At 45.8% G+C, this 24,295-nt stretch overlaps 1 protein-coding gene across 1 annotated transcript; it reads right to left on the bottom strand.

Moving 5' to 3' along the window:
* Positions 1-1,411: 1,411 nt before the first annotated feature.
* LOC141173988 (phospholipase A and acyltransferase 2-like) lies at positions 1,412-23,422 on the bottom strand. Its single transcript, XM_073658563.1, has 4 exons — positions 23,202-23,422; positions 14,910-15,009; positions 5,103-5,362; positions 1,412-2,443 (listed from the first exon to the last, which is right to left on the bottom strand). Exons 1-4 carry the CDS (start codon positions 23,214-23,216, stop codon positions 2,342-2,344), a joined length of 477 nt encoding a protein of 158 aa, XP_073514664.1. The 5' UTR covers positions 23,217-23,422; the 3' UTR covers positions 1,412-2,341.
* Positions 23,423-24,295: the final 873 nt, after the last annotated feature.

The following is a 24,295-nucleotide window of genomic DNA, read 5'->3' as shown; positions in this document are numbered from 1 at the left end:
TATTTTTCCAAAGTAATTTATTTATTTATTTAATGGTAGCACCATCATTTCATAATATCTTTAGGCTACGTTCCCACAATGAGTTTTTGGTGACTTTTTGATTTTCTGCACACATGAAGTAAAATCAGTTACTTGCATTTTTCAAAAATATGCAAAGTAAAAACTCACCAAAAACTCATCATGGAAACACCTTATAGAGGTGAGGTTCACAATTCAGCTCCAAATCTTCGTCTCCCCTGCTTACTTTTACAGTCGCGGAGTTAGCCTAGGGTCACAACACAGTTTTGTCAGACAGCGGAGACGTACGTGTTTATTGCATGCAATGTGCAAAATTGTGTATACTGCAAGAAAGAATGCAACATGACAGGAAACTGCAGTCGGCTATGTTTGCAGACATACTGTTTTTTGTCATTTGATTTTTTTTTTATTTGTCTAACAATAGAAGTCTGTGGCATCAGGATGTGATTTTACCAACTTCCTTTTGCTTCCTCTCTTGCTTGCCTAAAATGCACGCAACCACCACTAGGGGGCGCTATCTGCATATGGATTTATATTACTAGTTTTAAATGCAATATGACTTGTTCAAATCTATATTTAGTGAGCGCCCCCTAGTGGCACTGTAAAAAAAAAAAAAAAAGCTTTGATGTGAAGCCAGCGAGTGACGTCTCATTCTTACTTCAGGCAAAAAAAATAATGGCAGAAATGGTGTGGTTTGCTTCTACTGGTGCAACAATATTATAAGGAAGATCGTCAAACGTCTTTACCTTTTTAAAGACTCCATCCAATTAGGGAGCACAACATTAACAATGTCAGGACGAAAAGACAGAGAATGGCTGGGATTGACTGTAGCACTAGTTACTCTGAAAATCCTGTCTAAGAAGTATAATTGAACTATGTGACTTAAAGTATGTAGGCATATCCCCTAATTAATGAATTCAAGATTTTCAGCTACATCTTAAATTTGATGGCACTTAAAGCATGTTTGGCTGGTTTACTGGAAATGTAGCTGCAGGGAGAAAATGAAGTTATATTCTCCCTGCAGCCGCTCACTTCCACTCATTGGAGCAGTGCAGCGTTACAGTCACCACTCACTACACAGTATAAATACTCCCAGCACATTGATTGACAGCCTGCTCTGTGCACACTACACATACACGCTGCAGAGTGAACTGTCAATCAAAGTGCCAGGAGTGATTACAGTGCACTCACTCTATACAGAGCAGTGATTGTAAACTCACTCCGCCCCAATGACTGGAAGCAAGTGGCTGCAGTGAGAATATAGCTTCATTTACTCCTTGTAGCTGTACTTTCAGTAAGCCGACCAGATATCATTTACATTTTATTTACTTGCAAATTAACCGGATATCTACAAATAAATTGTTTTTTTTGATCGAAGGATCACAGACAAAGATAACATGTCCCAATAAAAATCATATATTTCTTTTTTTAATAGTTAAGTACTGAAAATATTAGTGTAATATTACATACAATATAATATAAAATCTAGTAATAGGCAGCAGATAGAAGAGAATAGGAAGCGTAGTTCTGCTCACAACTTTGGAAGCTGTTGTAGTTTATCTTGCATTAGTCCTGAGCTGCAGCCTGTATTCTAGAAGGAATAGTACAGTAATCTCGTGTAGGAATAATTAAATATTGCACTGTACTGTCCGTTTAGCTAAATTGTTTTTTTTATATGTTTGGCAACTCAATTGTTTCCAAAACAATGAGCATTAATAAACACTATAACCCAGGATCAGAATAAGATAAGTAATGTGATGTATTACAAAGTTATTTAACTTATTATGTACATTATGAATTATAAATATAAGAATAAGCTTTCACTTATCATTTCATGCTAATATTATTTACAGTACTATCTTCATTATAAAGCTTCATTATTGCGAAACAATAGCAAAACCATCCAAAAGACACCTGGGCTTCTTTTGAGCTTTTTCATTGCGTTGTATTGTGAAGTAGAGAGCGTATTCTGAGCGGAAAACTCCAAAAAAAAAACCTGCATACATTATTAAATAGATCTCTCAGACTCGATGAGGCTGATGTATATACACTGAAAATCCACTTCAGAATAGCTGTATAATCTGGATATTAAGACAAACATCTTATGAGTTGGAATCGCCAAATGTTCTTTTTAATATCAGATAGGAAAGTTTTCCAAAAGGATAATACAGTAAATCTGACATGGATTTTCAAGGTAAATACAGCAGCCTCATCAGGTCTACGAGAACTACTTAAAAATGTATGCAGTTTATTTTGTGATAAATCTATTTTAAAAAACTCTAATTTACAAAACTTTGGCGCACACAAAAATATTTCTGTGTTCTCATTGGTTTTGTCTTCTGCTTCTTGTAACAACAGCTATGGTGGCCAGAACTGCAGCAAAGATTCCTCCTCCAACAGCCGTGTACATCGCAGCGTTAGCAACCTGAAACAAAGAAGAATCGATTTGTCTCTACAATATAAATGACATTGTATGATAGAAAAAACTGCAAGACAACCACTTTGTACTGGAACAAGAAATTAAATGGAAATAGTTGGCCCAAACTTTCAGTATAAACTAACCACATAGCCTTATTATAGAGGGTATGATTCCTATAAAAACTATTCTAATTTCTGCCTCCATTCTGCAAAAACTGACGTTTTAATAAAATATGCTAATTAGCTTGCTTGGTGCACCCTTGGTGTGGCCAAGAAGCTCAGTCCACTGTTCCGCCCACTGGTTTTGCATGTCTCCGCCTTCCTCACTGGTGATGTACAGCACTAGCTTTCCTGGAGCAGCACTGTCAGCACAGAAAGTGCTACAGTAAAGGTGCGCCGAGCACCCTAGTTAGCATATTTGTAAGTAATTTGGTTGAAGTATATGTCTGGCAAAACTCAATATTCAAGTCATGTCTTAGGCTCTGGTTACATTGGGGTCATGGGTTCAGTTTTTTACAGAACTCATAAAAGATATGTTCTTTGTGATAAAGGATCCAGGGGGAAGAGCAACCCCATGATTTACATTTATCTCAGAGCCTTGTAAATATACATTATTTACCATCTTGGACCACTTCCTTGTGAAAAGTGGAATTGTGTACAAAACTCTTTACAATTCTTTTTTTTTTTTACTATTTATTAAAATAGGTAATTTGAGAATCAACGTATAAGAAATAGTCCCAAGTGACAAGTGATTGGCTCCAAAGTCCATTATAAATGGGGTTGTCTTCTCTAGGACATTGAGGATTGTTTGTTTCCCCGGTGGAAAAGTTCAACACTGAACAATTCATTTAGATGCTTCAAAGTTTTTCTTTATTCTAGCATTAATGTTCCTTTCAAGGGATTCTGTCACCAGGTTTTTGCTATGTAATCTGAGAGCAGCATATGTAGGGGCTGAGACCCTGATTCCAGAAAAATATCACTTGCTGGGCTGCTTGCTATCATTTTGATACAATCACTTTTCTGTGCTCTGAATGCTGAGCTCTGTCCAACCCCGCCCACACAACTGATTAGCAGCTTTCTGCCCATACACAGGTTGTTGCCAATCAGTGGTGGGGGAGTAAGGAGATAGACATACAGTATTGGCCACATTCCCCCTTGAAGACGTGTATATTGTTGCAATGTGTTATTGTAGTGGGTTACAGACAGTAGACAGCCACCCCCTACATTATGATATTTGTATTTGTAATAATCTGTATTGTTAGTGATGAAGCTGTATTTTGCCCAGCTACAGGTAGTGAACAAACACAGTTAGAGTTAACAGTTGGGACTAGTACAGAGTGGGAGGGGTTAAGTGAACGGACAGAGAGAGTTTCCTGTCAGGAATTAGACAGGGCCTAGCTTTGAACTAGAGCAAACCTGTGGTCTGATTACTCAGCAGAGCCACATGACATGGGAGTCCCCAAACTGAGAGGAGACTGAGATGACAGATAGTGTGATCCAGTGGAGAGACAAGAGAAAGTGGTAAAAAGGAGTGAGTGATTCTCTGGAAAGGAGGTCTGGGGCAGGAAGCCCAGTAGAGTAAAATCAAGCGTGCAAACCCAGGAGGTAACAGGACGGATGAGAACAGGGAATGTGAGATGAAGAGAGTGAAGCTCCAAGGCGTTGGCGAGCAGAGAAGCTCAGTAAATGCCATAGTGGCAAAGTAGCTCCCCCTAAGGGGAAAAGAATGGGGAACTGTGGGATGAAGTACCGAACTCTCACTTACTGACTGTAGTACTATTGTTGGGGATGAGGGAAGTTCCTGAAGTACTGGTGAAGTAGAGGTGAAGACAGAGGACTAAGTAAGGCAGAACCGAGTCATTCTGGGAAGGACAGGGAGAACGTATATGAAGATGTTGAAGATGTTCCATGCACTAAGAGAAACATTCATGAAGTTATGCACCCTCTATCTGCTGTACATAATACCCACTAAGTTATTGTTCAGTAAAAGACCGTTTTGTTTCTAAGGGTTGGTCTCCCTCATTGACCTGCAAAACATCTGGTCCTGGCCAACCAAAGTCATCAGTTACATGCGGCCAGCAATGGCATAGCATCCCCATAGTACAAGTCCACACACCGAGCCAGGACCCCCACTTTCATGTAACGTGCAGGGGCACAAGAGACAAGTAACTCACTTACGGCTACCGCCCCACGCCACATTGCAGGGGCGTGGTTGAACCAGAAGGCACGAGACACGTAGTCTTGTAGTAATAGTCTCCTGATGATAAAACACTGATTTTATCGAAACAGCAACACACACCCTAGTAAGAGACACATTGTTGGAATCAGAGTCTCAGCCCCTATATCATGCTGCTCTCGAATTACATAAGAAAAACCTGCTCACAGATTCTCTTTAATATAAGTATTCTGTGTTAACTTATAACTTGGGAAACTATATCATGCACTAGATGCTCTCAGTCTCCAATCTGTAAAACTCCACAAATCAGAAAACTATTTACTATTCCTACACAAATCACACGTCTCTGAATCATGAGAAAACATCATATTTCCGGCTGTACGGAAATGGAAACACATTTTTTTTTATGAAGTTGGCTGTTTTGCCATCTGTACCCTGCTGTGTCTTGGCACCAATAAGATTGGCACAGTATCTAGATAATGCACCATACCTGGTCAGAGAAACCTTTTCCATATCGCAGTTCTGTGGCAAAGTGTTCACAATTGGCGCGGGTCACACTATAGGGCATTGTCTGATCTACCAGCTCCAGAGCTGCCCGCACCACCTTTTCAGGGGGGTACGGCGGGATCTTCTCATCATATTTGTTATTAACCTTGTAGCAGCATCCCTTTGCAACATTCTCCAGATGATCTTTTCTAACTACTGCAGAGCCCCCAAAAGCGGATGACAGGCTGGACCCACCTTCTTGATCTGAAAAGATTAAGGATAGAGTTGACGCCATGATTGTCACTCTCAATGTACCATGGTGAAATAACAAGTGTCTGCTAAACACATCTATCTATATTTTAACTGTAAAATGTCAAGTTGTTTTAGACACCTAAACTATACCGTAATAAATGTCAAAGAGCTCAGACATGTTGTGTTTGCAAAAAAATCAGTTTTTTACACAATGTGCACTCTGTGCTAAATACTAGTGAAGAGTCCTCTGGGCGTTACCACCAGCAAAAAGAGTCACGGAGTTGTAGCACCCTGAGGATTCGGCTGCTACAGGGGTATTGCACCTCAACCCAGAGGTGTGATATTCCACTCCCGGGTAAGGAAGGAGTGTGGAACTGAGCTCAGATAGACTGCATGCACTACATACATCCCATTCCAGAGGAGCAGGCCGACGGTACTCCCACTTAGAAATGTGCAGGTACAACCGAGCCTGTTCCTGGCTGGAGTGGGAGGGGGGTGGTACATCCCATGTAGTGTAGGGGCAGATAGGGGGAGCAGTCTGGGTAGTGATAGGAGCTCATTGGGTGCTGGTCACCTGAGCTCCCACCTAGAGGGATATATAAGGAGGGCACCAACTTAGATCAGGGTCAGACGCTGAGAACAAGTCAGTTGGAGAGAGAGAAGGAAACAGCAGCCCTGGAGAGAGAGAGAGGAGAAAGAAAGAGAAAGACCCAGAGGGGGACAGCAGAAGGGACCCAAGAACCCAAATTAGAGCACCGGGTGAGGAGTCAGCACAAGGGTACCGGAACCCAAGCTGGTGGGGGCAAAAACATCCCTAGCCAGAGACCGGAGGCTGTGGGCAGCATCTGCCACGGCCACCCACTACATCCACCCTGAAGGCATACCACATGGAGGGTCAGGGAACCTAAGGCCAAGGGTTGCCCAACAGAAGGCCCGAGGGAGCTGGACCTAGGTGGATCACTGGTGGGGACGGCTGAAGAAAGGACAGAGGGAGAGCTCAGGGCCACGCTCCGGACTTGTTTGGGGGTTGGCCGGATCCAGGACCTGGTGGACGCAGCACGGCTCGGGTGGTCACTAACAGCTGGAGTGACCGAAACATCAGCAGTAAGTAAACTCCCTTAACTGCACAACCCGAGTCTGTCTTCATTGCCGGCTGCACCGCACCACCACAACCCCCATCCTCTGCGCCTGTCCCCTCTGAGGCTATACCCCTCCCGTTGGGGGTTATCCCACCAAGCTGCACATCCACCATCAGCCTCAGCGGACCCTGCTGCAGCGGCGGCCACAGTGACCGCATTACAACGGGTGGCGTAGTCGACACAAAAGAACTCTTATAACATCAGTAAGGACTGCCACATAACACTTAGCTTGACGCCCTGGGCACGGGACCGGGTCACAGCCGCTCGGAGACTACAACCCCCCATCTGATCCGGTGCCGGGTATTCCCCTCAAAAAGGAATATGTCCCAGGGGGCGCGTCAGAGTCCTGTGTCCAAATCCTCCCAGTCCTGACTGATGTCTCTCCGACCATTTACATCAATACCTCCAAATCTCAAGCATCCACTATTGTGTTTCATTAACTGGACAGGTACAGTGCGCCAATTTGTACTGTCCCCAATTTCAATTTAGTACTAAGTATGCGCCAGTATCTGAGTGATTGTCAGAAGAAGATTCCTCTGTACTCAGTGCAGTATGAGTGATTGTCAGAAGATTTCTCCATACTCAGTACACAATGTGGGATTGTCAGAAAAAGATTCCTGTGACTCGCCCAGGGGGGCATATGGGGGAAACTCGGTACCCGGGTCTTGACCTTCTGTGGGATGTCACGGCGGTCGGCTCCCGGGCCCGTACCCTGGGGTCACTCTTTAAAAGGGGTCGTTGCTTGAAGGGATGATAAACGGTTTTGTCTCGTGACTCCACCTGTGGTTCCCGGTAATGGGTACCGGCGCTGCTGCAGACCTCTGGAGCAGATGTTAGGGCAGCTGGGTTGGTGCGGCTCTCCACAGGCAGAGCACAGCTCCAGGGCAGTGTAGGTGCAGATGGTGATGCTGGGCGATGTAGTGCAGGAGCGATACCGTGGTAGAAATAACTGACAGAAACAGTGGGGTGCTGTCATCCGAGTTTACTCACAGTTATTCAGGTTCCTCAGGTAGCACCATACAGGTGACAGTCTCCCACGTCGCGCTGAGTTTACCAGGCAGGGGTTCAGCACTCCCTCAAGTATCTCAAGAGCACTTAGCGGGACCCCTCTCTGTATGTTCCTTTCTTAGCCGACTTCCCGCACTGGGTCTCTCCCTCCTGCCCTGCGCCCCGCCACACAAAGTCCCGATCGGGTACCTTGAGATCCCTCTGGGCAACTTGAAGTTCCCGGACCTTGCTTGGTGCCCTTTTCGGCGGCTTAGGTGCGAATATGGCAACTGCACCTTGAAAGTGCAGAAGCCTCCGGTTTTCTAGCTGAGACCTAAAGTAACTCGGCTAGTCCAGGGACCGGTTCCCTTCTTGCGGCCTGATCCCTCTACCACCTGGCAGATTCGGGCGTACGGGTGCCGTCCTGCACTCACCGTACCCCCTGGGATCCTTTCAGTTCCTGGAGCCATCCTCCCTAGCTCCCACTCCTCTCTCAATCTTGGGCATGACAGGCCGAGCCTGCCTCCCGAGCAGAGCTCCTGAAGAGCCTCTGCTCCCTTCACTTCTCCTCCTCTGACTCACTCTTCAACTCCACTCCCTAAAAGATGGCTTCCATATATATATATATATCTTCTTTAAGTGCTCCCCTGTTCTACGTCCTCCACCCACACCCACTACTTGGTTCCCCCTCACTTTTGGTTCCCCTCACTCCAGCCAGGGACGGAGCAGCTGAAGAAGTGCATAATGCCCTTCCAGTCGGCCTGGAGCAGTGTAGTGTTGAGTGCAGGTGTTGGGGTCCCGGGCAGCACTCCATCCTTACCTGAGAGAAGGAGATGCCACACCTCTGGGTTAGGTGCAGTACCTTTGTGGCAACTGAACCCTCAGGGGCGCCACACCTGCATACTTAGTACAGTATGAGTGACTGTCAGAAGCAGATTCCTGCATACTCAGTACAGTATGAGTGATTGTCAGTAGAGGATTCCTGTGTACTCAGTACAGTATGAGTGATTGTCTGAACAGGATTCCTGTGTACTCAGTACAGTATGATGGCTTGTCAGAAGAAGATTCCTGCATACTCAGTACAGTATGAGTGATTGTCAGTAGAGAATTCCTCTGTACTCAGTACAGTATGATGGATTGTCAGAAGAAGATTCCACTGTACTCAGTGTAGTATGAGTGATTGTCAGAAGAAGATTCCTGCATATTCAGTACAGTGTGACGGATTGTCAGAAGAAGATTCCTTCGTACTCAGTACAGTATGGCGGATTGTCAGAAGAAGATTCCTCCGTACTCAGTACAGTATGAGGGATTGTGAGAAGAAGATTCCTGCGTACTCCATGCATTATAAGTGGTTGTCAGAAGAAGATTCCTCCATACTCAGTGCAGTATGAGTGATTGTCAGATGAAGATTCCTGAACACTCAGTACAGTATGAGGAAATGTCAGAGGACGATTCCTCCGTACTCAGTACAGTATGAATGATTGTCTGAACAGGATTCTTCCGTACTCAGTACAATATGAGTGATTGTCAGTAGAGGATTCCTCCGTACTCTGTACAATATGAGTGATTGTCAGTAGAGGATTCCTCCGTACTCAGTACAGTATGAGTGATTGTCAGTAGAGGATTCCTCCGTACTCAGTACAGTATGAGTGATTGTCAGTAGAGGATTCCTCCGTACTCAGTACAGTATGAGTGATTGTCAGTAGAGGATTCCTCTGTACTCAGTACAGTATGAGTGATTGTCAGTAGAGGATTCCTCCGTACTCAGTACAGTATGAGTGATTGTCAGTAGAGGATTCCTCCGTACTCAGTACAGTATGAGTGATTGTCAGTAGAGGATTCCTCTGTACTCAGTACAGTATGAGTGATTGTCAGTAGAGGATTCCTCCATACTCAGTACAGTATGAGTGATTGTCAGTAGAGGATTCCTCCATACTCAGTACAATATGAGTGATTGTGTTATGCACACGCCCGGGCTAAGCGGCGTGTGCGTGTGATTGGTAGTGATTCCACTGGACCGTGCCGGAGAGTGAATGCCTGGAGGGGCGTGACTAAGTATTCACCCGATCCGACCAGGGTCGCACGACGGCATACGACGCCAGTGCACCAAGGAGGAACCGAGCAGAGGGACCAGGTGCTACTCCAGGACAGACCCCGGACACGGCTGTTGACCCACACAGGGGAATACAGGAACAGGCTGGTAGGCTGGCACACAGACTGGTGGGTATAGGCAGGCACGACTGGTATGCAGGCAGGCGGGTATGCAGGCAGGGGGGTAAAGGCAAGCACAGCTAGTGTGCAGACAGGGAGGCACTAGCAGGTAGGAACACAGGCGGGATAGGACCCAGTACACACCGGGACTCAGGAACAATACAGGCAGAGGGTTACAGGCAAGCACAGCTAGAGTGCAGACAAGGCTGAGCAGGGAGGACAGGGCTCTGTTCACACGGAACAGACAGGAAGGGAAAGACAGAGCCAGATACTCACACAGTACTTGCAGAGACAACAAGCAGGAGTTAGGTACGAGTTCAGACTCTGCAGAAAAAGGAAGGGAACGGACATAGAGGCAAAACAGGTAAAGGACAGGAGAGAGTTCAGACTGGAACTGAGTGTACGGAGGAGACCGACACTGCAGAGGGATACAGGAGCGGGTCTGGGAATACGGCCCCCAGAGAGGCGGAACGAACAGGCAAGGAGCGTGTTCAGACAGGACAGACCAGACACAGGAGCGGGTCTAGGAAATCGGCCACTAGAAGGCGGAACGAACAGGCAAGGAGCGTGTTCAGACAGGACAGACCAGACACAGGAGCGGGTCTAGGAAATCGGCCACTAGAAGGCGAGAGGAACAGGCTAGGACCGTGTTCAGACAGGACAGACAAGAGAACAAGAAAGGACTCAGTTCAGACACGGGAGCTGATACCGCAAAGCAGGAGAAATACAGGACTCAGTTCAGACACGGGAACTGATACAAAAAGCAGGAGACAAGAGACGGGACCTGGCACCTTCAGAGTGCAAGCACACACTGAAGGAAACACTATGCTCAGGCAGGGATAGAAGGGAGCTGCTGAGCTATATACCAAGTGACAGACAGCAATAGGCTGAGGACGCACAAGGGGTGTGACCCACAGCAGGTACAAAAGGCAGGAAGTGATCGGGCGCCGCCCTTAAGCAGCAGAAACAGACACAAACAGACAGCATGGAGGGAAGCCAGAGAGACATTCTGGACAGGAGATCAAGTGCGCCCTCTTGCACAGTGGGAGATGGACCACCATGCAAGGACGCCGCCAGGTATGTTACAGTACCTCCCCCCTTACGCCCCCTCTTCTTCAGGCCTGCCAGAATCTTCCGCAGGGAATTCGAGGGCCAGTCGTTCACTGGGTTGGAGGGGGACAGAGACTTAAGGGTAATCTCTGCTTCGAGGTACATCTTGTCAAGCTCACAGGAAGAAATAGACGGGTTATCAGGTACATAATGAGGAAAAGTCACTGTCTCTTTGTTATCTGGTGGTATCCCGGAGGATTCAGGAAACAACTGGAGGTCCTCCGCCGGGTCAGAAGAGTGCAGAGGCTCAGAGAAAACAACTGCTTCAGAGTACACTAGGTCGGACTCACTGGAGGAAGCAGGCGAGGTATCGGGTACCGAGTATAGGAAAGTCTCTGTCCATTCACCACCAGGTGGCACCCCGAAGGGTTCTGGAGACAGCTGGCGGTCCTCCGCCTGGTCAGAGGGGTGTAGAGACTCACGGGTAACCTCTGCTTCAGAGTACACTAGGTCGGACTCACTGGAGGAAGCAGGCGAGGTATCGGGTACCGAGTATAGGAAAGTCTCTGTCCATTCACCACCAGGTGGCACCCCGAAGGGTTCTGGAGACAGCTGGCGGTCCTCCGCCTGGTCAGAGGGGTGTAGAGACTCACGGGTAACCTCTGCTTCAGAGTACACTAGGTCGGACTCACTGGACGAAGCAAGCGAGGTATCAGATCCAGGATATAGGAAAGTCTCTGTCCATTCACCACCAGGTGGCACCCCGAAGGATTCTGAACACAACTGGAGGTCCTCCGCCTGGTCGGAGGGGTGTAGAGACTCAGGAGTAACCTCTGCTTCGGAGTACACTAGGTTGGACTCACTGGACGAAGCGAGCGAGGTATCAGGTACAGAGTATAAGAGAGTCTCTGTCCTTTCGCTACCAGGTAGCACCCCGAAGGGTTCAGGAGACAACTGGAGATCCTCCGCCTGGTCGGAGGGGTGTAGAGACTCGGAGGTAACTACCACTTTGGGGTACCCATTGTCAGGCTCACAGGACGAAGCGGACAAAGTATTGAGTACCGGGTGTAGAGAAGTCTCTCTCCATTTGTCATCGAGTGGTATCCCGGAGGGTTCAGGAGGCAACAGGGGATCCTCCGCCAGGTAGTAGAGGTGCACAGACTCTGAGGTAACCACAGCTTTGGAGCATCCTTGGACATGCACACCGGTTAAAGAGAAAGAAGCATCTGATGCCGGGTGCAGGAAGTTCTCCTGTGTGGAGTCTGGATGGGCAGAAGTCTCTTCGGCCAGGAGAACTGGTGCACTACCCACGCACATTACCCATTGGGGTTTCTCCGGGATACAGGGAGATGAAGCTTCAGTAGGGACTTCAAGGTTGGGGTCAGGAGGTCTCAGGGAGGACAGACCCTGGCGTGACGGCTTGCCTCTAAGTCTAGCACGTCTGGACTGCCTCTTGAGGTTGAGAGAAGTATTCCGGAAAGCGTAGTCACCCTGTGAGGATTCTGGGTGGGCAGTAGTCTCATTGGGCTGGAGGACTATTGCGCTACCCACACACATTACCCGTCGGGGCTGCTCCGGGATATTGGGAAGTGAAGCTTCAGCAGGGGCTTCAGAGTTAGGGTCCTCGAAGACCATACGAAAGGCCACCAGGAAGGCCTGCAGGTCAAGGATGACAGGATCCCATGCTTCCCATAGGGGGGTGACCCATTTCAAGGCATCACCCGCTAGGTAGTCAATCATAAAGGCCACTTTAGCCCAATCGGAAGGAAAATAGAGAGGGTAGGCCTTAAAGTGTAGCATGCATTGCTCCACAAATGCACGACACTGTCTTGGATCCCCATAGTAACGTGGCGGATCCGCAGGAACGAGAGCTGATAGATCCATCTGGACGGGTGCGTAATTCGCCTGGAACTCAGCTAAAGGGGGAAAAAAATTTATTTATTTATTTTAATGCATGTATTCGCTGGAAAAACTTCTCAAAGAGCGAAGGCCGTGGGGCTCAACGGGAACCATGGCCTGAGCATGCTGTTATGCACACGCCCGGGCTAAGCGGCGTGTGCGTGTGATTGGTAGTGATTCCACTGGACCGTGCCGGAGAGTGAATGCCTGGAGGGGCGTGACTAAGTATTCACCCGATCCGACCAGGGTCGCACGACGGCATACGACGCCAGTGCACCAAGGAGGAACCGAGCAGAGGGACCAGGTGCTACTCCAGGACAGACCCCGGACACGGCTGTTGACCCACACAGGGGAATACAGGAACAGGCTGGTAGGCTGGCACACAGACTGGTGGGTATAGGCAGGCACGACTGGTATGCAGGCAGGCGGGTATGCAGGCAGGGGGGTAAAGGCAAGCACAGCTAGTGTGCAGACAGGGAGGCACTAGCAGGTAGGAACACAGGCGGGATAGGACCCAGTACACACCGGGACTCAGGAACAATACAGGCAGAGGGTTACAGGCAAGCACAGCTAGAGTGCAGACAAGGCTGAGCAGGGAGGACAGGGCTCTGTTCACACGGAACAGACAGGAAGGGAAAGACAGAGCCAGATACTCACACAGTACTTTCAGAGACAACAAGCAGGAGTTAGGTACGAGTTCAGACTCTGCAGAAAAAGGAAGGGAACGGACATAGAGGCAAAACAGGTAAAGGACAGGAGAGAGTTCAGACTGGAACTGAGTGTACGGAGGAGACCGACACTGCAGAGGGATACAGGAGCGGGTCTGGGAATACGGCCCCCAGAGAGGCGGAACGAACAGGCAAGGAGCGTGTTCAGACAGGACAGACCAGACACAGGAGCGGGTCTAGGAAATCGGCCACTAGAAGGCGGAACGAACAGGCAAGGAGCGTGTTCAGACAGGACAGACCAGACACAGGAGCGGGTCTAGGAAATCGGCCACTAGAAGGCGAGAGGAACAGGCTAGGACCGTGTTCAGACAGGACAGACAAGAGAACAAGAAAGGACTCAGTTCAGACACGGGAGCTGATACCGCAAAGCAGGAGAAATACAGGACTCAGTTCAGACACGGGAACTGATACAAAAAGCAGGAGACAAGAGACGGGACCTGGCACCTTCAGAGTGCAAGCACACACTGAAGGAAACACTATGCTCAGGCAGGGATAGAAGGGAGCTGCTGAGCTATATACCAAGTGACAGACAGCAATAGGCTGAGGACGCACAAGGGGTGTGACCCACAGCAGGTACAAAAGGCAGGAAGTGATCGGGCGCCGCCCTTAAGCAGCAGAAACAGACACAAACAGACAGCATGGAGGGAAGCCAGAGAGACATTCTGGACAGGAGATCAAGTGCGCCCTCTTGCACAGTGGGAGATGGACCACCATGCAAGGACGCCGCCAGGTATGTTACAGATTGTCAGTAGAGGACGTCGCCCGACAAGGCCCGCGGCCACTGGCTCGAGACACTATGTGTGAGGCGCAGGGCAGGAGGGCGAGAGCCAGTGCAGAGAGACGACCCGGGAAGGTACACAAGAAGGGGACCCCGATCAAGTGCACCCAAGTTATCTGAGAATTGGCTGGATCACTTCCCCGGAGGACACAGGACTCGGTGGGCTGTTATAACCCGCTGGCAGTTGTAACCTGGAACATCATAAGAACTGTGAATAAAAACTTGAAGACTGCACCCCGCTGTGTCCTTGACTTAATTGCTGCGTCACCTGCCTTGCACTACACCAACAACAAATCTACCTCTTTAACTGCCCTGGGGCACACCCGTGGAGAGCTGAACCATCTCTGCTGCGTCACCAACGGCCCCAGTGGATCTGAACAGCAGTGGTGGCCACCTATAGCCGCATACCACAGGTGGCGTCACAAAACTTTATCCCCAAAACTTTATTCTCCTCTGTTATTGACCGCCCGGGGCCACAGACCGGGTCACGCCACTGTGACTATCCTTAAAGAACCGACCGGCCCGGCTACCGAGTACCCCACGGTCCCAGGGGGCGCGTCAATTGATTCTCAGTAGAGGATTCCTCCATACTCAGTACAGTATGAGTGATTGTCAGAAGAAGCAGAACAATGATAACGACACTTCTATCTACGGCTCAGGCTTTGGGAGTAGTGTAGTGTATATTACATGGCTGCTGAAGGGTAAATGAATGTCCATCCACACCAACTCATATTGTCGGGGTTCAGCTTACAGTAAATTTAGATTACCTGTGAGATGGACAACGTAGCCGTCCCCAACATAGATGCCCCAGTGCTGATAAAAGGGGCGGATGAATTCAATCAGGTCGCCAAGTTGAGGAGGTGGACCCTGAAAAATTACAGCAAATGAATAAGACATAATAGTAATAAAATTATCCAAATGAAATATATCCAACAAAAGCGGCAGTGACTAGTGCAAGTATCTGGCTCCAGGGTCACATAGATGATGACTGATTTATGGATTCTTACCAGATGTAAGATACACATCCCATAAAACTCTTTCATTTTTATATTATTCACATTTTAAGGTTGTAATTCAACACAAAAAAAAGAATTAAATAAAAATATGCATCATTAACCTTTGTAAACTAATGTCTACAGTCCGTCCCCCCTCCTAAACTCCCCCCCCCACCACCACCCCCCAAATTAAGGTAGACAAAATAATTCCCAACCGCACTCCACCAAAATATCCCAAACTCTGCTTTCATACACTTTAAAAAAACAATGGCTCATATTTTCTAATGCTGCCTAGTTGGTAGACAACCTAAACTTAAAGGGCTTGTCCACCTTTGGAGACATTTTTTTAATTAAATTTGGGGCTAAAAATCATTTTTGCAATTGGGCTGTATTAACAATTTTGCACCGTTTGGCTTTTTACAGACTCTTTGTTTCCCGGCAGATTCAATTTTAATGTGGTCTGTGGACATAAATGAGTTGAGTGGAGCTCAAAAAATAGACTGAGGGACTCTCAGTTAACTCATTCTGCAGCCACCAATAGACAGTGCAGCACAGAGACAATAAAAGGCAAATTATGTAAATTTTTGAATGAGACCTACCGGTAATTGCAAAAATTATTTTAGGCCAAAATACATGGATTTAAATAAAAAAATTGTCCCTCAAAGTGGACAACCCCTTTAAGCCCAGCATAAAAATTCTCATTCCTGAGTACGTGCCCATGTGAATATGTTGCTAACTTCCCGAGAATGAGCAAAATGCTTGGATGTGCTGCTGACAACGTGATGCTGTCTGGGGGTAGAAATATTATAATTATTATCTTTCTTCCCCATACAGTTTAATCTGAGGTCTGAAGTAGGGGCCGATGTGGTCACACAGTCTATTATTATTCTTTTAGGTATGTCTGATTATAATGTATCTTTATTTTTTCACTATTGATTTTATTTTTTGTGCATTACATTGCACCAAATTTCTATATATTTAACTTACAGAACTGCATTGATTTTGTGGATATACTGTATACATGTGCGTATATATACAGTACAGACCAAAAGTTTGGACACACCTTCTCATTTAAAGATTTTTCTGTATTTTCATGACTATGAAAATTGTACATTGACACTGAAGGCATCAAAACTATGAATTAACACATGTGGAATTATATACTGAACAAAAAAGTGTGAAACAACTGAAAATATGTCTTATATTCTAGGTTCTTCAAAGTAGCCACCTTTTGCTTTGAAGACTGCTTTGCACACTCTTGGCATTCTCTTGATGAGCTTCAAGAGGTAGTCACCGGAAATGGTCTTCACTTCACAGGTGTGCCCTGTCAGGCTTAATAAGTGGGATTTCTTGCCTTATAAATGGGGTTGGGAAAACTTTGAAAGTGTCCCCAAGTGCAGTTGCAAAAACCATCAAGCGCTACAAAGAAACTGGCTCACATGAGGACCGCCCCAGGAAAGGAAGACCAAGAGTCACCTCTGCTTCTGAGGATAAGTTTATCCGAGTCACCAGCCTCAGAAATCGCAGGTTAACAGCAGCTCAGATTACAGACCAGGTCAATGCAACACAGAGTTCTAGCAGCAGACACATCTCTACAACAACTGTTAAGAGGAGACTTTGTGCAGCAGGCCTTCATGATAAAATAGCTGCTAGGAAACCACTGCTAAGGACAGGCAACAAGCAGAAGAGACTTGTTTGGGCTAAAGAACACAAGGAATGGACATTAGACCAGTGGAAATCTGTGCTTTGGTCTGATGAGTCCACATTTGAGATCTTTGGTTCCAACCACCGTGTCTTTGTGCGACGCAGAAAAGGTGAACGGATGGACTCTACATGCCTGGTTCCCACCGTGAAACATGGAGGAGGAGGTGTGATGGTGTGGGGGTGCTTTGCTGGTGACACTGTTGGGGATTTATTCAAAATTGAAGGCATACTGAACCAGCATGGCTAACACAGCATCGTGCAGCGGCATGCTATTCCATCCGGTTTGCGTTTAGTTGGACCATCATTTATTTTTCAACAGGACAATGACCCCAAACACACCTCCAGGCTGTGTAAGGGCTATTTGACCAAGAACGAGAGTGATGGGGTGCTACGCCAGATGACCTGGCCTCCACAGTCACCAGACCTGAACCCAATCGAGATGGTTTGGGGTGAGTTGGACCGCAGAGTGAAGGCAAAAGGGCCAACAAGTGCTAAGCATCTCTGGGAACTCCTTCAAGATTGTTGGAAGACCATTTCCGGTGACTACGTCTTGAAGCTCATCAAGAGAATGCCAAGAGTGTGCAAAGCAGTCATCAAAGTAAAAGGTGGCTACTTTGAAGAACCTAGAATATAAGACATATTTTCAGTTGTTTCACACTTTTTTGTTAAGTATATAATTCCACATGTGTTAATTCATAGTTTTGATGCCTTCAGTGTGAATGTACAATTTTCATAGTCATGAAAATACAGAAAAATCTTTAAATGAGAAGGTGTGTCCAAACTTTTGGTCTGTACTGTACTTTTTATCACTCCTCGGTAGTATTCTGCCATCTGGTGACTACCCTTGGTACTGTAATGTTATGTTCATAATTTTGTGTCACTCATAGGCCTACCCTCACTTTCATTGTTCTTTGTTTTTACTATTAAATTTTACATTTTATTTTTATTGTGTAGTTGTGTATTTCAATAAAATACAGTACAGACCAAAAGTTTAGACACACCTTCTCATTTAAAGATTTTTCTGTATTTTCATGACTTTGAAAATTTAACATTCACACTGAAGGCATCAAAACTATGAATTAACACATGTGGAATTATATACTTAACAAAAAAGTGTGAAACAACTGAAAATATGTCTTATATTCTAGGTTCTTCAAAGTAGCCACCTTTTGCTTTGATGACTGCTTTGCACACTCTTGGCATTCTCTTGATGAGCTTCAAGAGGTAGTCACCGGAAATGGTCTTCCAACAATCTTGAAGGAGTTCCCAGAGATGCTTAGCACTTGTTGGCCCTTTTGCCTTCACTCTGCGGTCCAGCTCACCCCAAACCATCTTGATTGGGTTCAGGTCTGGTGACTGTAGAGGCCAGGTCACCCCATCACTCTCGTTCTTGGTCAAATAGCCCTTACACAGCCTGAAGGTGTGTTTGGGGTCATTGTCAATAAATGATGGTCCAACTAAACGCAAACCAGTTGAAATAGCATGCCGCTGCAAGATGCTGTGGTAGCCTTGCTGGTTCAGTATGCCTTGAATTTTGAATAAATCCCCAACAGTGTCACCAGCAAAGCACCCCCACACCATCACACCTCCTCCTCCTCCATGCTTCACGGTGGGAACCAGGCATGTAAAGTCCATCCGTTCACCTTTTCTGCGTCGCACAAAGACACGGTGGTTGGAACCAAAGATCTCAAATTTGGACTCATCAGACCAAAGCACAGATTTCCACTGGTCTAATGTCCATTCCTTGTGTTCTTTAGCCCAAACAAGTCTCTTCTGCTTGTTGCCTGTCCTTAGCAGTGGTTTCCTAGCAGCTATTTTACCATGAAGGCCTGCTGCACAAAGTCTCCTCTTAACAGTTGTTGTAGAGATGTGTCTGCTGCTAGAACTCTGTGTGACATTGACCTGGTCTCTAATCTGAGCTGCTGTTAACCTGCGATTTCTGAGGCTGGTGACTCGGATAAACTTATCCTCAGAAGACTCTTGGTCTTCCTTTCCTGGGGCGGTCCTCATGTGAGCCAGTTTCTTTGTAGCGCTTGATGTGTGGTGCCCCTGAGGGTTCGACCACCACAGGGATGCTGCACCTCTTTAATGGGGTGTAGTGTTCCTCCTTTGAGGTAAGAACAGTGCGATGGTCAGGACCCTCCCTCCACATCCAACACCACACTTCTCCCACCAGAGGGGGCTAGTAGGCACCAAGTGCTGTCCCTACTGGAAGTTGGGAGACTGGGGAACCAAGAGATAGGGGAACCAATTAGTGGGTGAGGGTGGAGGATTCACATTCTAGTGACACTTTAAAATTTCATATTTAATACACAGCCATCTTGGTTCTTGGTTCTTTGATCGTTCTTTCATCGTGACCTCCCTCCCTGAGCGTGGATCCTGTGTGGGCCTGCAGAGGATGGAGACACGGCCCTTGTACCCTGGCCTTGGGTCGAGAGGCAGGTTGCAGATAAGGAATGTCTCAACCCGGTCAAGGACCATGACCAAGAAGGCCCGGAGCTCAGGAGTGTAGCTCCACCGCAAATGGATCCCGGGGAGGATGCAGACGGAGCGGTATACGCCACCTGTCCTCGCCTCTCTGATCTATTCAGAGGGATTCCGGCTGCAAGAGGGGTACCGGCCCCCGACACCTGACCTTGCTACTCTATGTACTGGTCAGGGAAGCCCGGTAGGCCCTGAGGATCCCACCGGGTAACGGAAGGAGCGGAGCTGCCACCCGTACCCTTTTTCTGAGTGAAGTTCAGAGGGAGACCCGGCCTATCCACACAGACAGGAAAGGACTCGGTCTGAAGTTTAGGAACACTCTGGTGCGGGGTCCTGATTGAACACTGGACTTACTCGGAGGTTGTCGGACCCCCCCCCCCCCGTCGCTGGTGACCGCAGAACTCCGCGAGGAGCAGGGAGAAGCCTTTCAACTGCAATCTCCACCGTGAGTAAAAACCCTGGAAGTTAACCCCTATGGCCTCCGGACTCTTTATTCTGCATTACACCGCACTACGCAGCACCAAAACTCCTATACTACAACCCCCTCCATTCTGTCTCTCTGCCCTAAGCCCCTTCTCCGCCTGTGGGCAGTAGTAACAACGACGGCTTCTATAACATCCTGCCTCAGCGGACTGCAGCAGCGCTGGTGGCCTTCACCAGGTGCCACAGGTGGCGTAATCGAGATCAGCCACTCAACCCGGATAACCTCGTACCATCATTTTTTTTTAATGTGATGGCCCTGGGCACGGAGCGGGTCCGGGCCACGGCTGCACCCCATTGACAACATCAGGACCTGGCTCCGAGTCCCCCATCTCCCAGGGTAGGGCTTCGAGGCGTCACAGATGGTTTTTGCAACTGCACTTGGGGACACATTCAAAGTTTGCCCAATTTTTTGGACTGACTGACCTTAATTTCGTAAAGTAATGATGGTCACTCGTTTTTCTTTACTTAGCTGCTTTTTTCTTGCCATAATACAAATTCTAACAGTCTATTCAGTAGGACTATCAGCTGTGTATCCACCAGACTTCTGCACTACACAACTGATGGTCCCAACCCCATTTATAAGGCAAGAAATCCCACTTATTAAACCTGACAGGGCACACCTATGAAGTGAAAACCATTTCCGGTGACTACCTCTTGGAGCTCATCAAGAGAATGCCAAGAGTGTGCAAAGCAGTCATCAAAGCAAAAGGTGGCTACTTTGACAAACCTAGAATATAAGACATATTTTCAGTTGTTTCACACTTTTTTGTTAAGTATATAATTCCACATGTGTTAATTCATAGTTTTGATGCCTTCAGTGTGAATGTACAATTTTCAAAGTCATGATAATACAGAAAAATCTTTAAATGAGAAGGTGTGTCCAAACTTTTGGTCTGTACTGTATTTATTGTGTGTATTGTAGGGCATCAGTGCCCTTTTGGTAGCCAGTAGCATACACACAGGCAATGTCTATGGTCCAAACAAACCGAGGTTTATTCAGTTCATAAACTCCAGCGGTCTCCAGACAAAGTAAAGCAGCCTTTTTCCATCACAAGGTTAAAACACAAAATAAACAGTTCGTACAGCAGTATGGGTACACCCGCTTAGATATAGGTCCAACTTTTCCAGACAAAACACAGCTTAGATTCCTTCCCTCCTCCCACACACAGAACACTGAAAGAGGCAACTCAGCTGCCTTTTAAATGGGCAGCAAAGCCTGGATAGGAGATTATGTGAACAACCAGTCCCGCCAGCTCTTTCAGTCATTCCTAAAACACAGACAAATCCAGGCCCTTTAAAAATCGTCCCAGCACTATTGGTGCTGGAACCCGCTTTTCCAGGCTTCACATCACCAACGCTAACCACCTAGGTGACACATATCTCCCATCCAGGAACTGCCCAGTTAGAGCAACACTTACAGTGGCATGTAAAAGTTTGGGCACCCCTGGTCAAAATTGTTGTTATAGTGAACAGTTAAGCAAGTTGAAGATGAAATGATCTCTAAAAAGCCTGAAATTAAAGATGACACATTTCCTTTGTATTTTAGGCAAAATTTTTTATATATATTTGAATTTTTTAGATTTTAAAAATTACAAAAAGGAAAATGAGCAGATGCAAAAGTTTGGGCACTCTGCATGGTTAGTACCTTGTAGCACCCCCTTTTGAAAGTATCACAGCTTGTAAACTCTTTTTGTGGCCAGACAAGAGTCTTTCAATTCTTGTTTGAGGGATTTTCATCCATTCTTCCTTGGAAAAAAAATCCTTCCAGTTCTGTGAGATTCCTGGGGCGTCTTGCATGCGCTGCTATTTTGAGGTCTAGCCACAGATTTTCAATGATTTTCAGATCAGGGGACTGTGAGGGCCATTGTAAAACCTTCAGCTTGCGCTTTTTGAGGTAGTCTATTGTGGATTTTGACATGTGTTTAGGATCACTATCCATTTGTAGAAGCCATCCACTTTTCAACTTCAACTTTTACAAATGGTGTTATGATTGCATCAAGAATTTGCTGAAATTTCATTGAATCCATTGTTCCCTTTAACCAAGAAATGTTCCCAGTGCCATTGGCTGCAACACAACCCAAATGCATGATTGATCCACCCCCATGCTTAATGGTTGGCAAGATGTTCTTTTTATGAAATTCTGTGCCCTTTTTTCTGCACACATACCTTTGATCATTGTAGCCAAAGAGTTCTATTGTAACCTCGTTGGTCCACAGAACTTTCAAAATATACCAGGCTTGTTTAGATGTTCTTTTGCATACTTCTGACGCTGAATTTTATGGTGATGACGAAGGAGAGGTTTTCTTCTGATGATTCTTCCATGAAGGCCAGATTTGTGCAGGTGTATCTGAACAGTAGAACAATGTACCACAACTTCAGAGTCTGCTAATCTTTCTGAAGGTCTTTTGCAGTCAAGCAGGGGTTCTGATTTGCCTCTCTAGCAATCCTATGAGCAGCTCTGACTGAAATTTTGCTTTGTCTTCCAGACCTTATCTTGACCTCTACTGTTCCTGTTAACTGCCATTTCTTAATTACATTTCGAACTGAGGAAAGGGAACTTGAAAACGCTTTGCTATTTTCTTATAGCCTTCTCCTGCTTTGTGGGCCTCCACCATTTTCATTTTCAGAGTGCTAGGCAGCTGCTTAGAAGAACTCATGGCTGCTGTTTTTTGGCACAAGGTTAGAGGAGGCTGGGTTTTTATAAAGCTGGGAAATTTGCATCACCTGGCCCTTTCCTAACAATAATAGTGAACAAGCCATAACCCTAACAGGCTAACTAAGGTCTGACACTTTGGTCAAAGTTATCTGAGCACACAAATCTCCAAGGGTGACCAAACTTTTGCTTTGGCCCATTTTCCTTTTAGTAATTTTTAAAATGAAAAAAAATGGCAATATATTTTTTTTTTCCAAAAATACAGAGAAAATATGTCATCTTTAACTTTAGGCCTTTTAGAGATCATTTCATCTTCAACTGTTCACAATACTGTAATTTTGACCAGGGGTGCCCAAACTTTTACATACCACTGTATATGATGTATTTCTTCCCCATACTATTTAATATTAATATTAAATATAATATAATATTTAATATTAGAGACCGGCTTGAATACAATTATCGGAGTTCAATCACATGAAAAAAGTCGGCCCGTTTGAAGTCCTTTAGTCCAGAGAGTTGGAGGATTTGTGAAACTGGTCTAAAAGGAAAGTTCAACATAATTGTGAACGGCGCCTCATGCGAAAAGAATTGATGAGTGAAATCAATTTTTCCCATTTAAACACAAAATTTTTCACCCTTATTAGAAGTTTAGGAACGGAATTCTACATTCACTTAGACTCTGGTTATTTTCATATCTGCTTGGTTAAGTAGTTACAATAGGAGATTATTTCACTCACCGATTCCAGAGGCATGTCTCTTCGCGTCTCTGACCTTTTAATAGGACGTCTGCTCTCTAATTTTCCGTCATCTATTCAGTAGGACGCAGGAAATATGGCTGTGCTTATAAATAAATATGAGGTTGCAAAAACAGATGCGTCACAGTCAGACCACTCCTATTCACAGCTTTCTAGAAGGCCACATAGACTAAACTGAGCGCACTGGACTGAAAGGGTGGAAACACTGGCAGTCACAGATTACGAGGGGGTGAGAGCGAGCAAGGATCACAGTCTATTGCAATGTTCACATTTCTTACATTCCAACAGCCAAGACAGTCGATATGGTGCAATATTAGGATTAATATATATTCTATACATTCTAAATAATCCAAGGTGGGAAAGACATATAGAAAAGAACAAAAATACACAGTCTACTAACTGCTGAAAATCGGAGAGTAGGAGGAACAGACTGAGACTGGCACCAAGCTCATGACTTGGCTCCGAGTATTCACAGCACTCAGATAATACAATGTCTGGATGTTTGGCTTCAAAAATGTCAATACAAGCTAAAAGTCATAATATGCACAAAACATAGAAAAAACAAACAAGAAACAATTAAAGGATTAAGCAATTTACATAATCTTTGGGTTTACCGGGTTAAAAATAGGCCACCACCGACGAGCTGCAGTTACTACAATAATGGGAACAAAGAAAAAACTGAGTAAGCAGGTTTATAGCTGGGAGGGGGTAAGAAAGGCAAATTATTACTTTAGAGTGTTTCATCTTCCAGCATTTATTACGTATATAAATCAAGTTTGTGTAATGTAATATAAAATCAAAGGATCTAGATGTAGTGAAGTCATACAGAGTGGCCCAAACGTAGGTCTATAGTTGAGTCCATGACATTATATCAGATTTTATGAGTACACACATATATACACTGACACAGAAAGGCATTTAAATATTGATTCAGAAGTTGGAAAGAATATTTTTGTGTTTGGCCATATGATCTGTTATGATAAATGGCATTGATTTAACTATATATACTACTATTGGGTCACCTGATATAACATAAGTGGACAGATGTTTTGAGGAACCGGCAGAAACACATATGT

Source organism: Phyllobates terribilis, unplaced genomic scaffold, assembly GCF_046119375.1.
Source record: "Phyllobates terribilis strain yellow unplaced genomic scaffold, ASM4611937v1 Scaffold_13__5_contigs__length_258822181, whole genome shotgun sequence".
NCBI lineage: Eukaryota > Metazoa > Chordata > Amphibia > Anura > Dendrobatidae > Phyllobates > Phyllobates terribilis.
This window is presented reverse-complemented; position numbering and strand designations above follow the sequence as displayed.

Bases quoted from the DNA above. Each gene is read 5' to 3' on its own strand.
- LOC141173988 (XM_073658563.1), bottom strand. The intron at 5,363-14,909 runs GTAATCTAAATT...TAATCTTTTCAG, and splicing joins CTACGTTGTCCATCTCACAG to ATCAAGAAGGTGGGTCCAGC. The intron at 2,444-5,102 runs GTATGGTGCATT...TCTTTGTTTCAG, and splicing joins GAAAAGGTTTCTCTGACCAG to GTTGCTAACGCTGCGATGTA.